At 35.9% G+C, this 19452-nt stretch overlaps 1 protein-coding gene across 8 annotated transcripts in view; it reads left to right on the forward strand.

The window, feature by feature from the left end:
• COL19A1 (collagen type XIX alpha 1 chain) overlaps positions 1 to 19452 on the forward strand; it is a 394980-nt gene that overhangs the window by 18454 nt on the left and 357074 nt on the right. For all 8 annotated transcript variants that reach the window (XM_042986625.1, XM_042986628.1, XM_042986630.1 and 5 more), the window contains 2 exons: positions 7230 to 7304; positions 8363 to 8462. In XM_042986625.1, the coding sequence (XP_042842559.1) occupies positions 7230 to 7304; positions 8363 to 8462 (175 nt within the window). The remainder of the gene's footprint in view (positions 1 to 7229; positions 7305 to 8362; positions 8463 to 19452) is intronic.

The following is a 19452-nucleotide window of genomic DNA, read 5'->3' on the forward strand; positions in this document are numbered from 1 at the left end:
TATAGGTTTTGTTACTAAAAGTAAAGAAAACAATTTTCTTTAACGCATGTTAGAAAAGAAGAGTGATAAATAGAACATCTATGCAGCTAGACAGATTTTAATTGTGATTTTACAGGTAATAATAGCTCCATAATGTATTGAATGTGTACTTCTGAAGATATGAAGAAATAGGAAAAATAAAGCAAGAAAAATGGACGAGGGAGAGAAATGTTGAGATTTCTCAGGAGGTAGTCCTTTCCCATCTTTTCTTCTCAACTCATTCTGCGTGTAATCTCTTCCGTCCTCATGGCTTTAAATGTGATTTATATTCTAGTACTCCCAAATTTACTTCACACACTAGACCTCTGTTTTGAGTTCCATGCCTGTATTTCTATCTATCAATAACTTAACAATTTGAATTTCTTAATGGCACTTCCAACTTAACATTTCTTTCTTTTAAGTTCATTTATTTATTTTGAGAGAGAGAGAGTGTGTGTGTGTGTGGGGGGGGAAGCAGGGGAGGGAGGGAGGGAAGGAGAGAGAGAGAGAGAGAGAGAGAGAGAGAGAGAGAGAGAGAGAGAGAATGAGAATCCCAACCAGGCTCCATGCTGAGAGCACGGAGTTTGAACTCACGAACCTCAAGATCACGAGCTGAGCCAAAATCAGGAGTTGGATGCTTAACTGACTGAGCCACCCAGGCGCCCCCAACTTAAGCTTTCTAACTCCTTCTCTCTTCCACCACAGATTAATTTATTCATTGACAAATCTTTTCTTCCTCAAGCAGGACTCATTTACAAAAACTAAATTTTTACCCAGACAGCTAAGTAAACCAATTCCCCTTCCTCCCTACATTCAGTCCTTTATCAGGTTATGTTGATTCTTGCATCTCAATTACTCCCCCTGTTTTCATCTTCCACTGTCACCTCTTTAATCCATGCTACCATCATACCTGGCCTCACTGAGTATTAGCATGTGAGCAGGGTTGCCGGACAAAATATAGGACGCTGTGTTAAATCTGAAGTTTAGATAAATAATGAATTTTTTAAGTGTAAGTATGTCCCAAACATTGCATGGAATATACCTATACTAAAAATATCTTTGTTATTTATCTGACATTCAAATTTAATGAGTATCCTGTTTTGTTTTCCTTCTGTATTTGGCAATCTTACATGATATGAAGGGAGGAGAGGTTGTTTATTATGTATAGGGTGGGCAGGGAAGGCTGCCCTCATGAAGGGACATTTAAGCAGAAACATGAAAGTTGTGAGAGACTGAGGGATGTGAACACCTGGAAAGAAGCATATACCAAGGTCCCAAGGAAGGAAGGTCCCACCTGCTTGGCAGGTGGCAGAAATAACAAGAAAGACTAGGAGACTGTAATCAGGTGAATGAGGAGGAGAAGGTGAAGGCACATTTGCTACTGAGAAATGCATCTGTGCTCCGTATGTTACCAAAATCTGATTTCTTTTTTTCTTTTTTTTTAACATTTATTCATTGCAAAGAGAGACAGAGTGTGAGCGGGGGAGGGGCAGAGAGGGAGGGAGTCAAGGAATCCGAAGCAGGCTCCAGGCTCTGAGCTGCCAGCACAGACCCTGACACGGGGTTAAAATCCTCGAACCATGAGATCATGACCTGGGCCGAAGTCGGACACTTAACCGACTGAGCCACCCAGGTGCCCCCTAAAATCTGATTTCTAACTTTGCGAGATCAAAGGCTAGACCTTGGGATCTAGTAAATTCACCAAAGCAATAAATACTGCCCTGTGAGACTTCTTGGGAGATGGTTGACCCTTGCCCTAGAGGACTCTTCCCAGAAATGTGAACAGGTAGGCTTATGAAAGTATATCTTTGAGTAACATGTCTTCCCTAAAGACTTCTATAATTGACAGTTAGGTGAATATTGTGATGTCATATTATACCTTAAATACATTGTTATTTAAATACAAATGTGTGGAAACGTGCACTTTAGCAAAGTTAAAATATAACTTATATTTCCACTAGAAAAATTATATATTTTCTTTCTTTGCCATCAGTAAGGTAGTATATAAATAGCTTAATATTAAGAATCTTTAACACATTGTAAGAAGTGTAACAGAATGCATTTATATTTATTTTTCATCATGCCTCCAATGTTGACTGTTCTTTTTGTCTTTGTAGTGCATAAGTAATAACCTTGCCTCCTGGCTTTTCCCAAAGGCCAGAGGCCTTTGTGGCCATGGAGAGTGACTAGTCTGTTTGCAGTATGAACATCAGCAACACACACAAATCTTCCAGGTATTAAATCAGCCGAAAAAAAAAGAAAAACTAAAAGAATGGGTTTTAACCAGCTAGGCTTCTTAGTTGTTTGAGAGGATAAAGAAGTAATTCAACATGCCTTCAGTGAATAGTAAGAAAAAAAAAGTGAGAAAGCGGAACTCAACATGTCTTCAGCGAATACTATATTAAACTAAAGATTTTTGTGTGAATGGGTATAGAAAATGAGTACCAGAACAATGATAGGAAATATAGGTTTCAAAAAACAGGTGAACTAATCTCAAAGAGAATACTTAGCAATATAATGGAAGGCTCAGCCAGCAGGTAGGAACACAGTATAAGGATTTAGAGATTAAGGGAACAAGGGATTTTTTTTAAAGCACCCTTGAAACTGAGAGCCTGAACAAAATGCATTTCTACTAAAGAATAGAGTGTCATAGATACTCTTACTTTGTTTAGAATGTGGTTTTAGGAAGCAGTGTTTAATACAGAGAAAAAGTTGTCTGACTTCTTAGGAAAGAACCTATTTCTTATAGGAAATGGGTTTTATTTCAACTTCGCCATTGAGTCACTAGGTGATCTGGGGCAAAGTTGTCTAACTTTTCATGAATAATTTGTTCTTAGGTCCTCAGGATTCTAATTTTTAGAGAGATACAAGAGTAAAATATTTTTTTAAAAGTATGTATTTTTTTGGTACATAATCAAGGTAAAATCTAGATAATCTACCCATATGAGACCTAGACGCCCTCCTTTGAATATCCTTCTGACCCCGTGAGCTGCCCAGGTCCTTCAAGCCAGTTCAGGAGGAAGGTGGGTCTGATAATCACTAACAATATCTTAGAATGAATTTGTCAAAAACCTTTGCATTTGCTCTTCAAAAGGTCTGTCGATTAAGGGTCCCCAAGTAGTGCATGTTTCATGGTGAAATTTTAGTAGTAATTACTTTTGGAACATTCCAGAGAGCCTTTGCAGTGACACTGCTGCAATGATTCTTCTCTGTCTACCTGTTGGGATGACATTTGGATCTTATCAGTTGTTCTTTAAGGTATATGCACATTCACTCAAAAAGTGTGCTTTACTTTATTTTAAAATATATGTGTCAATATTTATAGAAAATAATACAGCCAACTTGTGAGAGCCACATCTACTGCTTTGCCATTTGTATGCAACGGATCCCTAAGACTCATGCATTCAGATGATGGCACCTTGAATCTTACCCCCAAATAATTAACATTTAGTTTTCCTTTATTTTGTTCAGGTTTTCACAATAAAGCACATGCTCTAAATATGTGAAGCTACATTTGATTTTCATAAACTAAAGGTTTTAGTGGAGACTTACTTTCATGAATATTGCTGGAAATGTTGAATTCCATTCATTTCAAAGTGACAGGTTTATTACTTTGACATCATCATATGTTCATTAAGTCTTTGGAAGAATTTAAGACAGAAATGTATTGTTTCCAAGTTGGTAGTAGGCCAACAGACCCCTTAAGATGAAAGTATCATAGTAGAAACTCCCTTTCTGCTGTCATGAGATTTGTTTTGTCAATCATCTGTTGGGCTTTCCCTACATATGTTGTGGAGAATTTAAAGTTAATCTCATTTATTACAGTCATATAGTCATTCAAAGTCACTATAAAAATTTGATTAGAATTTCAGTTTTGTTTTTCAGGAATCATTTTTAGCTTAGTTTCTTACAGACATGCTGTTTTCCTCATGTTGATGAGGTACTACACATACAAAGCGTCAATCTTAGATGCATAGTGCAGTGAATTTTTTACATACACATTTAGACATCTGTGTAACTGCCCCTCAGACCAAATTATAGAATGTTTCCAGAACCCCAGAAGGCTTTCTTCTTTCAGGTAATATCCCACCAAGGTAGCCAGTACTCTGATGTAGATTAGTTAGTTGTACAGTCTTTTGAACTTCATATAAATGAGATTATACAGTCTGTATTCTTTTGGGAATGGTATTCTTTTTACTTAATACTGTATCTGTCAGATGCATTCAAGTTGTTGCATGTGTCAGAAGTTTATTCTTTTTTATTGCTATACAATTTTTCATTGTATATAACCACAATTTATTCATTTATTCCCTTGTCAGTGAACATTTGGGTTTCCATTTTTATCTTATTATGAGTAATGCTACAAATGAATATTCTCTTCTAAAAGGGATATTTACACTCATTTTTTTATGCTCATTTTTCTTGGGCCATTGAATTTCTAAGTCAAAGAGTGCATGTGTATTTAGCTTTGGTGAACACTGTCAGTTTTCTGAAGTGGTTGCATTGATTTCCACTCTCACAAACCATGTGGGGGAGTTCTTTTGCTCCACATTCTCATCAAAACTTGGTGCTGTCAGTTCTTTAATTTTTAGCCATTTAGTGGGATCTGATCATGGTCCTACTTTGCATTTCCTAGATTACGAATGATGTTGAGCACATTTTCACATGTAGGTTGGGAACGTGGATCTTCACTTTTGTGAAGTATTTAGATTTTTTGTGAGTTTTCGAAACAGTTTTTAGTCTTTTTTTCTTGATTTATGGGAGTTCTTGTTTATTCTGGTTATGATATGTTATTGGATAGACATATTGCAATAGTCTGTGGCTCCTTTTCACTCTTTTAATGTCCTTTGATAAATATTTTAATTTTAATGAATTCCAATTTATCAATCTTTTGTAATTGGTGCTTTCGGTGTCCCCTTATGAAATCTTTACTACTCCAAGTTTGTGAAGATCTTATGTCTTTCTGTAGCCCTTTATTGTTTTACATTTCACATTTAGGTCTAATATCATCTGTAATTAATTTCTCTGCATGGTGTGAGGTAAGGATCAAGGTTTAGTGTTTTTCTATATGAAGATCCAGTGGACCCAGAAACATTTATTGGAAAAACAATCCTTTTCCCACTGAATTACAGTGGCACCTTTGTGGTAAATAAGAAGACCACATGTTCTCGGGTCTGTTTTGGACTCTACCCTGTTCCCTTGATCTCTTTATATGTGTCCCAATACCACATTATAGAAATTTCTGGTATCTGATAGTGTAATTGTCTGGCTTGTTCTTCAATTTTGTCTTAACTATTCTAGTTTTCTTGCTGTTCCATATAAATTCGAGAATCAGCTTGTCAGTTTCTTGCACACACACACATATGCTCACCCACACAACCCTTTGGTATTATACTGATTCTAGAGATAAAACTGACAATTGACATCTTAGCAATATTGAGTCTTCCAGTGTAAATACTTGGTTTAACCTTTCAGTTATTTAGGACTTAAATCTCCCTCAGCACTGTTCTCTAGTTTTCAGTACAGAGATCTTGAGGAGATGCTTGGTTTTTATAAAAATGACTATGAATTCAGATTAAAAAATTTGGTAAAGTTTACAAAATATCCAATTTTACTATCTATTCAGATCTGCAATCATGTTAATATTTCTGAAATAGGAATTTCCAAAGTAGCTAAGTAATCTCTGAGATTATTCAGTACTACAGTTTCACGTGTTTGTATTGCAGTTTTTAAATCTGATTAAGTGACAGCACTATTTAGAATCTGATTCATTCTTTTAGTTAAATATATTTAGATGATGCTCTGTCACCACCCCTGAAGTTCATGATACATTTGTTAAATGAAGGGCTGAGGAGCTGAGCAGTTGAACTGAGATTCAGTACTTTCCACTTTCCAGAGAGCAAGAAAGCAATTTAGTTTTAAGCAGTTTATCTCCCTCACTGGGTGTTGTATGGCAGCCAATTTGACAATACATTGTATTTAAAAAAAAACACTTTTAGGTCAATAAACTCAACCAGGATTTTAGACTTGGAGAATTAAGAATGTGATTGTGTGATGCCATAATAGTTAATTAATTATTTTTAGAATATCTGTCCAGTTATATAGTTACCTTGGGATATTCTAAAAATTTGCTGCATTTTTCTCACAATTGACTCTAACCTTCATAGAATCTAGCCTGAATTAGATTTAAGCATATCCCAGACAACAAAAAGCTAATGCATGCATATATATTACTTTATTAAGGTGTTGTGGTAGTATTGAATGTATGCATTCGCTGTAAGTAGAGACTAATTTTACCTTTTATTTTTTAAGTTTCATTAGGTGCCTTAGCACATAATTAGTACTTTCTCAATGATTTTATCTAATTTTTAAAAGTATAGGCCACTTTTGTATGGCAGATGTCTTTGCTTTGTAATTTTATTGTGATAATTTCCATCTGTGTTGCTGCTTTAGTCAATTCAAGCTGTTCTAGGAATGTCCTAGGTTGGGTGGCTTAAAGAATAGACATTAATTTCACACAGTTCTGGAGGCTGGGAAACTTCAGGTCAGGGTTCCAACATGGCCAGATGCTGGTGAGGGCCCCCTTCCTGGTGTCCTTATATGGTGCAGAGAAAGGAGGAGATATTGTTTCTCCATCCCCTAAGGACGCCAGCTCCATCATGAGAGCTCTACTCGTATGACCTCGTCCAAACCTAATTACCTCCCAAAAGCTTCACCTCTAAATAATACCTCATTGGGGATCAAAGCTTCAACATATGTATTTTGGGGGGACACATTCAGTCCATAGTAGTCCCCTTCTCTAAAGTGTAGTATCACCTGACAAGAAAAGTTGAATCAAATTTGTGTTCAAATATAGTAGCAGTTCATTTGTTTTAATATTAGAATATATTTTGCATATGAAATTTTAATGATGTTAAAGCTGATTTCCTAATGTCAAAAGTGTATAGCAACAATTAGAAAATTAGAGTAATATAGCAGTAGTAGTAATGATAGCTAACACAAGCATTCACTCTGCACCAGCCACATGTAACCCTCACAAACTCACAGATACTCTGAGGGGGGTAATATTCTTATCCCCAATCTATAGAAATTTAACAAAATTGCTTATTATTTTCATTTTATCTTAAGTTTCTAGTTGTATTGTCTGATTCAAACTTATTGAAAAAAATTGATGACAAATGCAGTGCAAATCTTCAATTTTTTTTTAATAGAAAAACAGTGTCCTGTACTGAGAACAGAGGGACATCAGTTTCCACAGGACAACAGAGATAAACTTGAAGTTTCAGGTGAGCTTTATCATCCTTTGCAAAGAAGCATTTTGTATAAAATTATCAGCACATGTGGAGTTTATCACAAGTGATTCTTTGACATTATAATTTAGGCTGGTAACATCAGTATAAGAAAATAAAAAGAAGGAAGATAAATGATGTAGAAAAAAAGATCAGAGTACTATATTAACTAACAACAACTCAATTTCTTGGAGAAAAAAAAGTTATTTAAAATCATAGAAGTTGTATCCATTGTAGAAATTTTGAAAAAAGAAAAGAAAATTTAGTAATAAAAGATCTCACTACCCAAATACAGCCATGATTCCTATTTTGGTATAACATTCCTATCTTCCTTGCTCTGTCTTCCTTTCCTCTCTCTCCCTCACTCCCTCTCTCCCTCTCTCTCACACACATACATAATCATGATACATGTTTTGAATTTGAAATCAAAGCATTTACCCACATCAGTATATATTCTTCTAAGGCATGATTTTTTTTTTTTTTAAACAGGACTGCTTAAATTTCAATTAAATTGCTGTAATATTTTTTTTAATGTTTATTTATTTTTGAAACAGAGAGAGACAGAGCATGAGCAGGGAAGGGGCAGAGAGAGAGGGAGACACAGAATGTGAAGCAGGCTCCAGGCTCTGAGCTGTCAGCACAGAGCCCGACGCGGGGCTCGAACTCACGAACTGTGAGATCATGACCTGAGCCGAAGTCGGACACTTAACCAACTGAGCCACCCAGGCGCCTCTGTAATATTTTTTAGTTAACTAATTTCCTGTCTTAGACATCAGAGCTGCTACAATGAGCTACTATGATTATTTTCTTAAGATAATTCCTAAGTCAAAGAAAATTAACATTTGAGTCTTTTGCAACATATTTTATACTTCTGTAGCCTAAAAGGAGAAAAATGAAATCAAGAAATTTTGCTGAGCCCAAACAACAGGGTGTTATTTGAAATAAATCAGTCTATAGATAAGGACGACAAAAAATCCTATTTAAAAATCAATATCTCTGTGAGTTTCCTAATTTTAACAAAACTGCTGGATTAAATCATTTGTTACATTTTATAGGTTTTGACCTAGGAGAGAGCTTTTCTCTGAGACGTGCATTTTGTGAAGGTGATAAAACCTGTTTCAAATTGGGAAGTGCATTTCTTTTTAGAGATACCATGTAAGTAAATTTTTCTTTACATTTCAATAATATTACATGAACTATTTTCTAAGAAAATTTCAAATAATTTGTTTAAAAAATAAAAAAAAATCTTCTCAATGGTGTCATACTCACTTGAATGCTGTGGTAAGTGGGCTGTTTGTATATTTGTTGTTTTTAATAATCTTTGGAATCTGATCCTATCCTATGGTTATAAATGCCATTCACCCATACAGATATAGGCATAGTCTTTGCAGAATAGTAATTACAACCATTTTGAAGAAGTATTATTTATGTTTAAAGTAGATATAACCAAAGTTAAATTTTAAAATGTGAACCTTAAAACAGAAGACGCAGTGTAGATTTCAAGACAAGAGGCTGATATTTATTGTAACTATTTTCTACGTTTACTATGCTTCATGATAAATTAAAACAAAAGAACCTAGCCTTTAGGTATTCCTTTTATATAAGGTGTAGCGTACATAATAACGTAAGATGATAACATCATTATAAGATGGTCTTGATACACATTTCATTTCAGAATTGATTTCCCGAACTTTTTCTTTCTTATCTTTATTATTCTTTTTCTACTGATAAACCTGAGATTAAAAAAAAAAAAAAGGTATTATGTACCATTTAAATACTGACAGTTGGTCAGCAACTATACAGGGCAATAAAAGTTCCCCATATGGTCTGCATACAGTTGGAGGATGGACACATAGTAATTCAAAAAGCTTGAGTCGTCAGGAAGGCAGATATAGCATATATGATCATGATATTTAGTCTTTGAGTCCAAGATGAACATTCCAGTTTATGAATGCACTGCAGTGAAATAAGCATTAAAACTCTGGTTTAATATACAACACAGATGTTTTTGTGTGAAAACATACATAGATGTTTTCACTTCTTGATGAGTAGCCTAACATTTAAATTACCAGAAAAGGTTGTTGAGAATCTTAGCATTTGGATTCTCAAAGGGGGATAGCATTAATTATCTTGTTGCCTATCTTCGGATGCTCTGTCTAAACTAGGTCCCTAGCTAACTTTTTCCTTGAGAAAAGTTAAAACCTTCTATTTTGTGATTCTTAAGATGATTTTAGTTTAATGATATGGTTCCTTAAAATTAAACTGCTCATTAATTGGTAAGAAATAAGAGTGCTAAGGAAAGGAGTGATCTGATATTGGGGGATATAATGGGTGATCGTCAGGCAGGGCACTTCAGCAGATATGACTGTACTGTTATGGGTGACTTTTAGGTGGCTTCACATGCAGGCATTAAACACTCAGAGAACAGCAGTCCCATGTTTAGGTATTCATATCCAGTAAAGAAAAGTCAATATGTAACATATATATGAATGTGTATATGTATATATATACACACACATGTATATGATACATGACTTTATGATACATAAAGTCAATATGTAACATATATATGAATATATATATATGTACACACACATATGTATATGATACATAAAGTCAATATGTAACGTATATATGAATATATATATATATATGATTTTAAACTAGTAGATAACCTTAATTAAAGAATTTAAGAAAGGCAAAAAATTCTGTTATAAAAATTAAAGTGCATTTTCTCTCCTGCCTTCTTCCTGACAATTTAAATTCCTCTAATTCTGTCCAGGTGGCTAAAGGATTGGAGTGAAAACTTTTTAAAATTCATTGGAACTGTATATAAGAAGATGTAGCTGATTTTAAGTAGTTACGTTGGAAAATTTCCTGCCACATTTAGGCAATGTTATTCCCCTTTGATATGTGTGGTAATAGATATAGCCACAACTTGACATTTGTTTTCCAACCTTTAGCTCTAAATCATTGTGTGATCCCTGGGCTATCAATGTAAGTAAATTCCGTGGCTCTACAGGCAGAACCCTGGGACCTCCACTACAGGAAACTGGAGGGTATCTGCTTAAGCTGACTAGCAAGTGTCAAGTAGCTTGGCTCATCTCCATTTACATTTCACTCATTGAGCCAAGTATGCTAGGATGCTTCTCTTGCATGATGCCATTTTGATTTTTCAATAAGACTGGAGTAAAGTTGCAGCTATTTATGTATTTGTAAATAAGCTGCCTTGCAGAATCAGCATAGGAAAAGGCAGATGCTATTTTATGTGGAAAATGAGGATTCTTTCTGTGCCTGAGATTATTTTTATAGTTCTGTCATCTTCCAGGTGAGATTCATGAGGGGAGAGATTGAAAGAATGTGTTGGTCAGATACTTACTGGGCACCCTCAGTGCCTTGAGCCTGGCTTAATGCAGGAATCCCAAGGGCTACTTTTGCAGGGGCCCTTCGAATAAACATTGTACACTTAATGGTGATACATGCTCAAGGAACTTTGAGGGACTTTATGCATTTGATTTTATTTTAAATTTGTGTCCATTTCCTCAGTGTTCCTTAGGATAGAAAATGAAAGTATTTGTGGGCTTTAAAAGATTCATTTCCTTGGCTTCTTGTATCTACAACAAGTACCCTTGGTTGTGCACAAGAAATAATTCATTATTTCTGTACATATTGAGAGTTATATATCCCAGGTGATCATACTCTGATTATCTTAAATTGTGTTTTGGCAATTATAAGGGCAAAATGGTGAAATTTTGAGAGAAAACATACACAAAACATGCATATACTACAGAGAACCTTATTTTCTTGGTATAATACAGTTCTTTCATTAGTTGTTTCTATAGAAACATGTTTTAAATAAAAATGTCCCAAATAACTAAATAAAAATGTCTTAGCAGTTGAATATTTTAGAAAGGTTGATAAATGTTGAATTCCCACATACTGTTGATTCTGAAGGGGCAACACTCTCTTATTTTGACTGGCCAATGAGGAAATCATCTGATTTCAAATGTACCAGGGAAGTGAATTACCCTGATTTGTTGATTTCAAGGATGGTAAAAAGCCTTATCTCTGAGGTTCCATGATTGATAGCTAGTGGCTATCTGGAATACTGTGTTGAGAAGGATTCTGAGGCCATTATTAGATTCAGCCAATTAGAATGGTATGATCCATTAGTGAAAGAGGCGAGACAGGAGTGCTGATGTGTGTTTCCAGTCTGTTGTCTCTTATTTGGAATGATTCCTATGAGCTGATATCTTTTGCCACTGAACCAGTTCCTAAGAATGCGGGTACATGGGGCTATGTGTGAAAAAACAATAATCAACACAGATTAATAAGTTTTTATGAGCTTGAATAGTGTGGCTAGACACAGTGGCATAATCGACATGTATGGTCCCCTTTGCTTTCGTTACAAAGAAATAAATCTCCAGTGAAGAGGAATCTTCTCTCTCTCTGTTTCATTAAATTGATGATTACTCTCTGGAAACAAGGGCTATTTCTTTTCACAGCTTTACGTGGAAAAAAAAGAGCTCATAGGAGCTATTCTCATTTTCATTTTATGTTTTTATAAACATAATAATCCTCCACAAGGAGGAAACCCCAAATTATATATTTGGAAGATGGGTAGGTTTTTTTTGTTAGGAGTTATTTGAGTTCTCTGAACCTTAACAGTTCCCTTAGAAACAATCCTAAGTATGGGGAAAGCTGTTTTGTATATTAAAGCATGATTTATACCTTGTCTGTGCTAGTGTTGAATGATTCACCCTATGCTCATGTCTTTTCTACATGGACCTTTATGTTACTTCCAGATTTTATCATTATAAATAACATCACAACATCCAGGAAGGTTATTTTTCTCTGTGTTTAGAATTATTTCCATAAGATTGATTTTTCTCAGTGGAATTACTAGTTCATTTTTAGAGATCTTGATATATACTTCTAATTATGTTTCATCATTGTTTTATCCTTCTGTGTAATACCCAGTATCTTCGGTAGCATTAGACATTATCATTTAAAACTTTTGTCATTAAGTTTTGTTTTTTCAACTAAAAGCTTGTAGCAATTACAAGTAAAAGCAGTAGCTTACTACATAGGTATTAGGGGTTTCTGAAATGTTTCTGTTCTGCTAACAGTTGAATAAAAGGTAGCATTCAATAAGTCACTGTAATTAATACGAGGTAGAGTGGAGCTCATTCTTTTATTCAAAAAGCATTTATTGAGTTCACTGTGGACTCTGCTAGGCTCTCAGATTACAATGGTGAAAGAATGTGGGTCTAGTCTTGCCTTCTGGATCCTGCTGGAGAGACACATGGCACAAGGAAAAACTGTACTTTTCTCTTGCCTTGATCAAGGATCTGAGATGTGTTGCCTTCTATCATCAAGCACGGGCCATGGGACTCAGTACCACCCATTTCCTCATAAAGGGCAAACTTCCTTTAGCATCTCACACAAGGCTGTTTTTCAGTCTTTCCCTCATAAGGACAGGTTTTCTAACTCATCTTTCATTTTTATTGCTCTTTGGGACCTCTCCAAGCTCTCAAAACCAGTTAAAATCTGTGGCTCTAAAAACTATGTTTAGAACTCTCGCACTGAAGCTTCTAATCTTTGAATGTTTCAGGAGGATTACTTCACAATTCCATAAAAATATAGGGAATTATTATTTATACGTCCCTTGGGTTTTCATTTGGGCCATCCTATCATTCTGTAGATAAGAACTTTCCCATGTAAGGAAAAGTGACTTAATTAAAAAGTTGTCCAGCTGTTAGTATGAGATTGAATGACTGTTACACATAAGTTTTATGTATTTCCTCAATTGTAGTTTGCCATACCAAAAATGTGAGGTAAGCCTTTTAAGTCTGATACTCTTTTTTTTTTAAATTTTTTTTAAATTTTTTATTTTTGAGAGAGAGAGAGAAAGAGTGTGATTGGAGGAGGGACAGAGAGAGAGGAAGACACAGAATCCAAAGCAGGCTCCAGGCTCTGAGCTGTTAGCACAGAGCCTGACATGGGGCTCAAACTCACAGATTGTGAGATCATGACCTGAGCTGAAGTTGGGCACTCAACCAACTGAGCCACCCAGGTGCCCAAGTCCAATATTCTTAAGATGAAAAGAAAAGCCTTATAGGTTCACAATTACTGAATTCTTTAAATCATACAATATAGCCAAATTATATATATTAGAACAGAATTTTTTAAAATGTTATTTTATTTATTTTGAGAGAGAGTGAAAGGGGAGGGGTAGAGGGAGAGGAAGAGAGAATCTTAAGCAGGCCCCATGCTGTCAGTACGAAACACCACATGGGGCTTGATCCCATGAACTGTGAGATCATGACCTGAGCCAAAATCAAGAGTCAGATGCTTAACTGACTGAACCATCCAGGCATCCCTAGAACAGAATTTTAAGAGTATGATTAGACAGATTTTAAGGATGCCTGGAAATATTTACATCTCCATCACAAGAACCTATCTTAAGAATCAATGTTATTTTTTTCTAGCAAATTTAGGGATGTTAATATATTCCAGTAACAAATTGCTTTGTATAGAAATGGCTACTAAAATGTAATATAATATGAAATATTATCAGTTTAGTATTTCCATTTACCAATTTTGGAAACATTTAATATTATCATCATCAAATTTTAAAAAGTTGTGATTTTTCTCCTTCAGATTTCATATAATTCAATATTGTTTGGGGAAAGGTAAAAAATGTCAGTAATTGATCATATGTGTATAGATTCTACAACATTCATATCTATTTTATTTTTGTTTTATTTTATTTCATTTCATTTGTTCATATGTTTCATTTGAACATTTAACATGAGATCTACCCTCTTAACACATTTTTAAGTGTCCAGAGTATTATTACTGACTATAGGTACGGTGTTCAATAGGATATCTTTAGAGCTTATTTCCTATTTTATTATGGCCAATTGTATGAAATTATCTTACCTTAAAATGTCCTTATGGCAGTTACTTTGAGAATAGTAAGGTGCCAGTTAAATATACTACTTAGAAGTCATAATAATGCAAATGTCATCATAAAGTAATAAAATCAAGGTGTTTTACTTTGGTAATTACTTGGGCTAATTTGACAGGCATTGATTAATCTACTATTGTTAGATTATATATTTGATTCTTCTTCTTTCTTCACTTATTTTTCTATTCAATAAATCTAATCTCCTTAGAGACAGCAGAGTTTTGGCTTGGATGGGGGCTGTGAGTATGTATCTGTGGAGTGTGTAGTGCAGGTTCTCAGAGTATAGAAAAGAAAGAAGGCACATAAGCATGTCCCTCAAGTCCTATTAATCTTATGTGACCCATTAAAATGCTGTGAGGATTAATTAGTTATTAACCTTAGGTGGTTGCAAATGTATTGCTTTTACAATGGCTGTAAACCTAAATTTAATCATGATCTTAAGTTTATAAATTAGGCAGAGAATTGACTATAGTAATGCTGATGTTTTGTTATACTAGTGCTTAAGAATAACTTTATAAGAACTTGACAGATTTTTTTGTAGATTGAGCAAACCATCTGTGTTTAATAAAATAACATTGGATAGTGTAATCTTCATTCTGAGACAGAGAATCAGTGATGTACAATTTTGATTTCAATGATAAACTTTGAAATGTATGTCCATCAAGGAAGAATAATTGTGTTGGCTAATAAACCATTGATTTATTATCGTTTCAATTCCTTCAACTTAACCAGGAAAGGTAATCAGAAAATAAGCATGGTTAGCCAAAAGCTGCTTATGTTATTTTGTGTGACTCAAATAAGCTTGGTACACCTTGTCTATTGCCTCATTAAAAAAATTTTTTAACGTTTATTTATTTTTGAGAGAGAGGCAGGGAATGGGCAGAAAGAGAGGGAGACACAGAATCCAAAGCAGGCTCCAGGCTCTGAGCTGTTGGCCCTGACATGGGGCTTGAACTCATAAACCATGAGATCATGACCTGAGCCAAAGTCAGATGCTCAGCCAACTGAGCCACCCAGGTGCTCTTATTGCCTCATTTTAGTTAACACTTACATTTCTTAAAGTACATTTGTTCCAGATTAGGTGAAATTTTTATAATTTTAAGCTAAAAAGCAATATATTGAAATAATTGACTTTAATCATTCCTCTCACCATGGCTATATCCATGCAATTTAGAAACAATCACAAGTTCAGTGAAAATTTCAATTAATACGGACATGTGTGGTAGTGCCATGTAGAATTCACATCTGGTTGGCTGAATATGAGATTGAATTGACCAGATCTTTTGCACCCAAGGTATTCCTCTTATTTGAACCATCTCAACCTCTGCTCTCTACTTCAGAATTTTTCTGCTTCAGCTGTCCTTTCTAGAGGCGACCCTCCTGGTTTCAAAGGTTAACCCCTTCACTTGTGCTCTTAATCTTCTCCTTGTCAGCCTCCTTTAATACCTTGATCCACCCATGATCTCCTTTGCTCTTCTGTTTTCAATGTCCCTCTCCACAGTATCCTGGCCTCTTAGTCTACAAATATATACTTAATCCTTCGCTGTTCTAGAAACTTTTTCCCTTGACAGTCCCTTTCACTCCCAAACTTCCCAAAGGAATAATGTTACTGACCACTTTTACTTCCTCACACATCCCTTAGCCCCCTCATATTTAACCAGGAGTTCTTTTTTTTTTTTTAACATTTATTTATATTTAGGATGGCTCAAGCAGGGGGAGAGGCAGAGAGAGGGGGACAGAGCCTCTGAAGCAGGCTCTGCACTGACAGGCTGACAGTAGTGAGCCCATTTTGGGGCTCAAACTCAGGAACTGCAAGATCATGACCTGAGCTGAAGTTGGTTGGTTAACTGACTGAGCCACCCAGGCACCCCACTGACCAGGTCTTCTTGAACACTGTGGAGATTTCTTTCAAAGTTGCTGGTGTCCACTGCCCTGTCTCGAATGTGTCTGACCTAAGTATCTCTCTACACTGCCTTTCTGTACCTGTTTCTCTCTATCTGTCATATTCTGCCCATCATTTTGGCCAATTTGAATCTTACATATCCTAGAAAGTTCAGTACACGCTCAACCTTCTAAATACACCCCTCACTGATGTCCTCAGGCAAAATTTCTTCCTCTTCTCCTCCTCCTCCTCCTCCTCCTCCTCCTCCTCCTCCTCCTCCTCCTTCTTTTTTGTAGTTCAGTATACTTTTCATGTAGTGCTAATCTCATTCTGGCTCAGATAATCCAAATGTTCCCAGGTCCCATTACTGTTCGGTTCAAATGATGTCATATTGACATCAGTGCCTACACTGTGATGATTCCTATTCTACCTGCACAGCTATGGAACCTCAGTCCCCTCTTAAAAACATATCTTGTTATTTTGGGGAGCCCGAAGAGTTTTGCACATGTGCTTATATTCAAAAGAAAGTATACTCTTATCCTTGTGTTCTAATCTCCTTGTTTCTGCATGTCACCCCTGTGTTTGTTGGGAGACCTCTCCATGAAAATGCCACTCTGTTGGGCCCTAGCCAATCCTTACTCATGGCTGCTTAACCTCAGTCCTCAGGTGCCTGAGTTGCTCTGTGGCTCTGTGGGGTGTGTGTGTATGCTCTGGAGAGTGAAGACATGGGTTCAGCGATCCTCTCTCTAACTGTCCCCTGGACCTCAAGGCCATGTCCAAGGCATAAAGCATCATACTATATTGAACAAATTAGTCAAATCAACTCTTGGCATTCTTTTTTTCTATGGGACTCAAAGCTCATAGATATATGGATTAGGCATTCCTCCCTATTATCTTTACATTTCTATCTCTCTTCTAATTTACCCATGATAAGAGTATAAAATTCCCTTTGCTTACAAGGTATACAGAAAAAATATTTTATAATATACTCTCCCTATTATTTCTCAATTCAGCTTTAATGGCAGTGAATGAAGAAATTCTAACAAAGTATTTCATTTGATTCCTAAATGACACTGAAGACTCACTATGTGCCAGGCACTGAGGATTTAAGGATAAATAAAGACATGATCCCTGGTGTTATTTCTGTCTGCAAAGATAGATATGTCAACAATTAGCTATTGTGGAATATAGTTGCAATCTTTAGATGTATGTATGTAGATGAAGATGAAGAACAGATGAAGCCATTTCGAGGGAACCAGGGAAAGCTTCACAAAAGATGTGAGAAGTAGAAGCTTGAACCATAAGAAGAATTTGCCAGGTGAGGCGGGGGCCAGTATGCGGTAGTTAGAGGGAGTATCATTTAAAGGTCAAGACAGTTTGAAGAATGGTAAGAAATCCCGTGTTGTGGTAGTGAACACAGGTGAGCAGAGTGTCTGCGGGACAGAGGAGGCTGCAAGGGCAGACTGAGGTGCTGTTCTGAGAGGACTTCTGTGCCAGCCTAAGGAGCTTGAACTTTATTGATAAAAATAAAGTGAAAGGTGAATAATTTGGACGATCTGAGGAGAAGCCACAGTACCACAGGTATACCTCAATAAAGCTGTCTAAAATAAAGTGAAGGTGTGAGAGCAATAGCATTACTTTCTAGGGGGGAAAAACCCCAAACAGCTGAATATATGCCACTAGGAAAATCACAGCTTTCAGTTAGGTGTAAATGATCCTGAGGCAGAATCCAAACCCCTAGACTCAGGAAGGACACCAGTTTTCAGAGGACCTCTTGGGGGTGAAGTTTACCCAGGGTTGATTCTTTCTTTCTTTCTTTCTTTCCTTCTTTCTCTTCCTTTCTTCCTTCCTTCCTTCCTTCCTTCCTTCCTTCCTTCCTTCCTCTTTCTTTTTTCTCTTTCTTTCCTTCTTCCTTCCTTCCTTCCTCCCTCCTTCTCTTTCTTTTCTTTCTTTCTTTCTTTCCTTATTCCTTCCTCCCTCCCTCCCTCTCTCTTTCTTTCTTTCTCTCCTTCTTCCTTCCTTCCTTCCTCCCTCCCTCTCTCTCTCTCTTTCTCTCTCTCTCTCTCTCTCTCTCTTTCTTTCTTTCCTTCTTTCTTTCTTCCTTGCTTTTTTTGGATGGAAACACCTGAAAAAGTTACTTTCAAAGCCTTTCTGAAGTGTGGCTTCTCTAGTCCATCCTTCATTTCTGTTATCTGAATGTTATATAGTAGAAGGGCTTGTTTTCAATGGGAAGTCATTTACAATGTCATGATGAACAAGTGCTAATCATAACAGACATATGATTACTAGAGGGTCATCGAAGCTTTGTTTTCCCATTAACGATCTGTTTGAATCCGCTTAGCAAGCACAAAAAGGGTGAGATTTCAGAGTCTCTGTGGCTGTGAAACTCAAACATCACCACCCAGCTTGGGAGGAAGGCATTTCAGATAAACCCTCCAGGCCCTGCTGGCCAAATCGCTTGTAACGTGACAGGTGATGGTGGGTGTCAGCTGGGAAAGAAATGACTTACTATAAACTCCAAGCATCTCTCACTTCACTCTCAGGAAATGTAACTTGTATCATATTTCTCTTCCTGGAAGATATTCAGCAAGTCAAAGGCCCCATTGATACTTGTAAATACGGAAGTTCTTCATAAACTCTGCCTCACGCTTATTTAGAATGGAAGAATTAATTTGGAAGCCAGTTCTTGCTATTTAAAAATAGATTTTTTCCATTTAGCCATTTCATTTTAAAAGCAAAAAAGTAAATAAAGGTTGGTCTTGCTAAATATGACCTGGAAAACTCACTTCATCTCTACCAAAATAGCACTTTTGAAAAAAAAAAAAAGGCTTTGCTTCAAGCCTTGTGCTATGAGCTAGTTGAAGAATTACCTCTGGAACCATTGTAATTAGTAACTAAACTTTTTAAACACTTCATTATTCAAATGTGTATCATGCTTGATTTTTGAAACACCATATACAAAACTAAATTTCTCTAGCATAATTATGTCCTCTTGCTTTTCAGTTTATGAGCACTGAAATCATGAAAGTTTATTATTCTTTGTTTTTCCTTTTTTACATTTTACTTCTTGCCTCATAGTGCTTATTATTTAGTTAGGTAAAAGAGCAAAACAGAAACTGACAGTCTTGTTTTTTTCTTCCTAATCCCCTTTTATTCTGCAGTTTGGTTTTGTCTTTTATTTTTTTCTATTCATGAGACAGAGATGTCACTTGCCATATTACAAACTATGGTCCTTCTAGGAATACTGAACAAATACATCAGCCTGAACTTGCTGTACAATGAAATTACCA

This window comes from Panthera tigris, chromosome B2, assembly GCF_018350195.1.
Source record: "Panthera tigris isolate Pti1 chromosome B2, P.tigris_Pti1_mat1.1, whole genome shotgun sequence".
Taxonomy (NCBI): domain Eukaryota; kingdom Metazoa; phylum Chordata; class Mammalia; order Carnivora; family Felidae; genus Panthera; species Panthera tigris.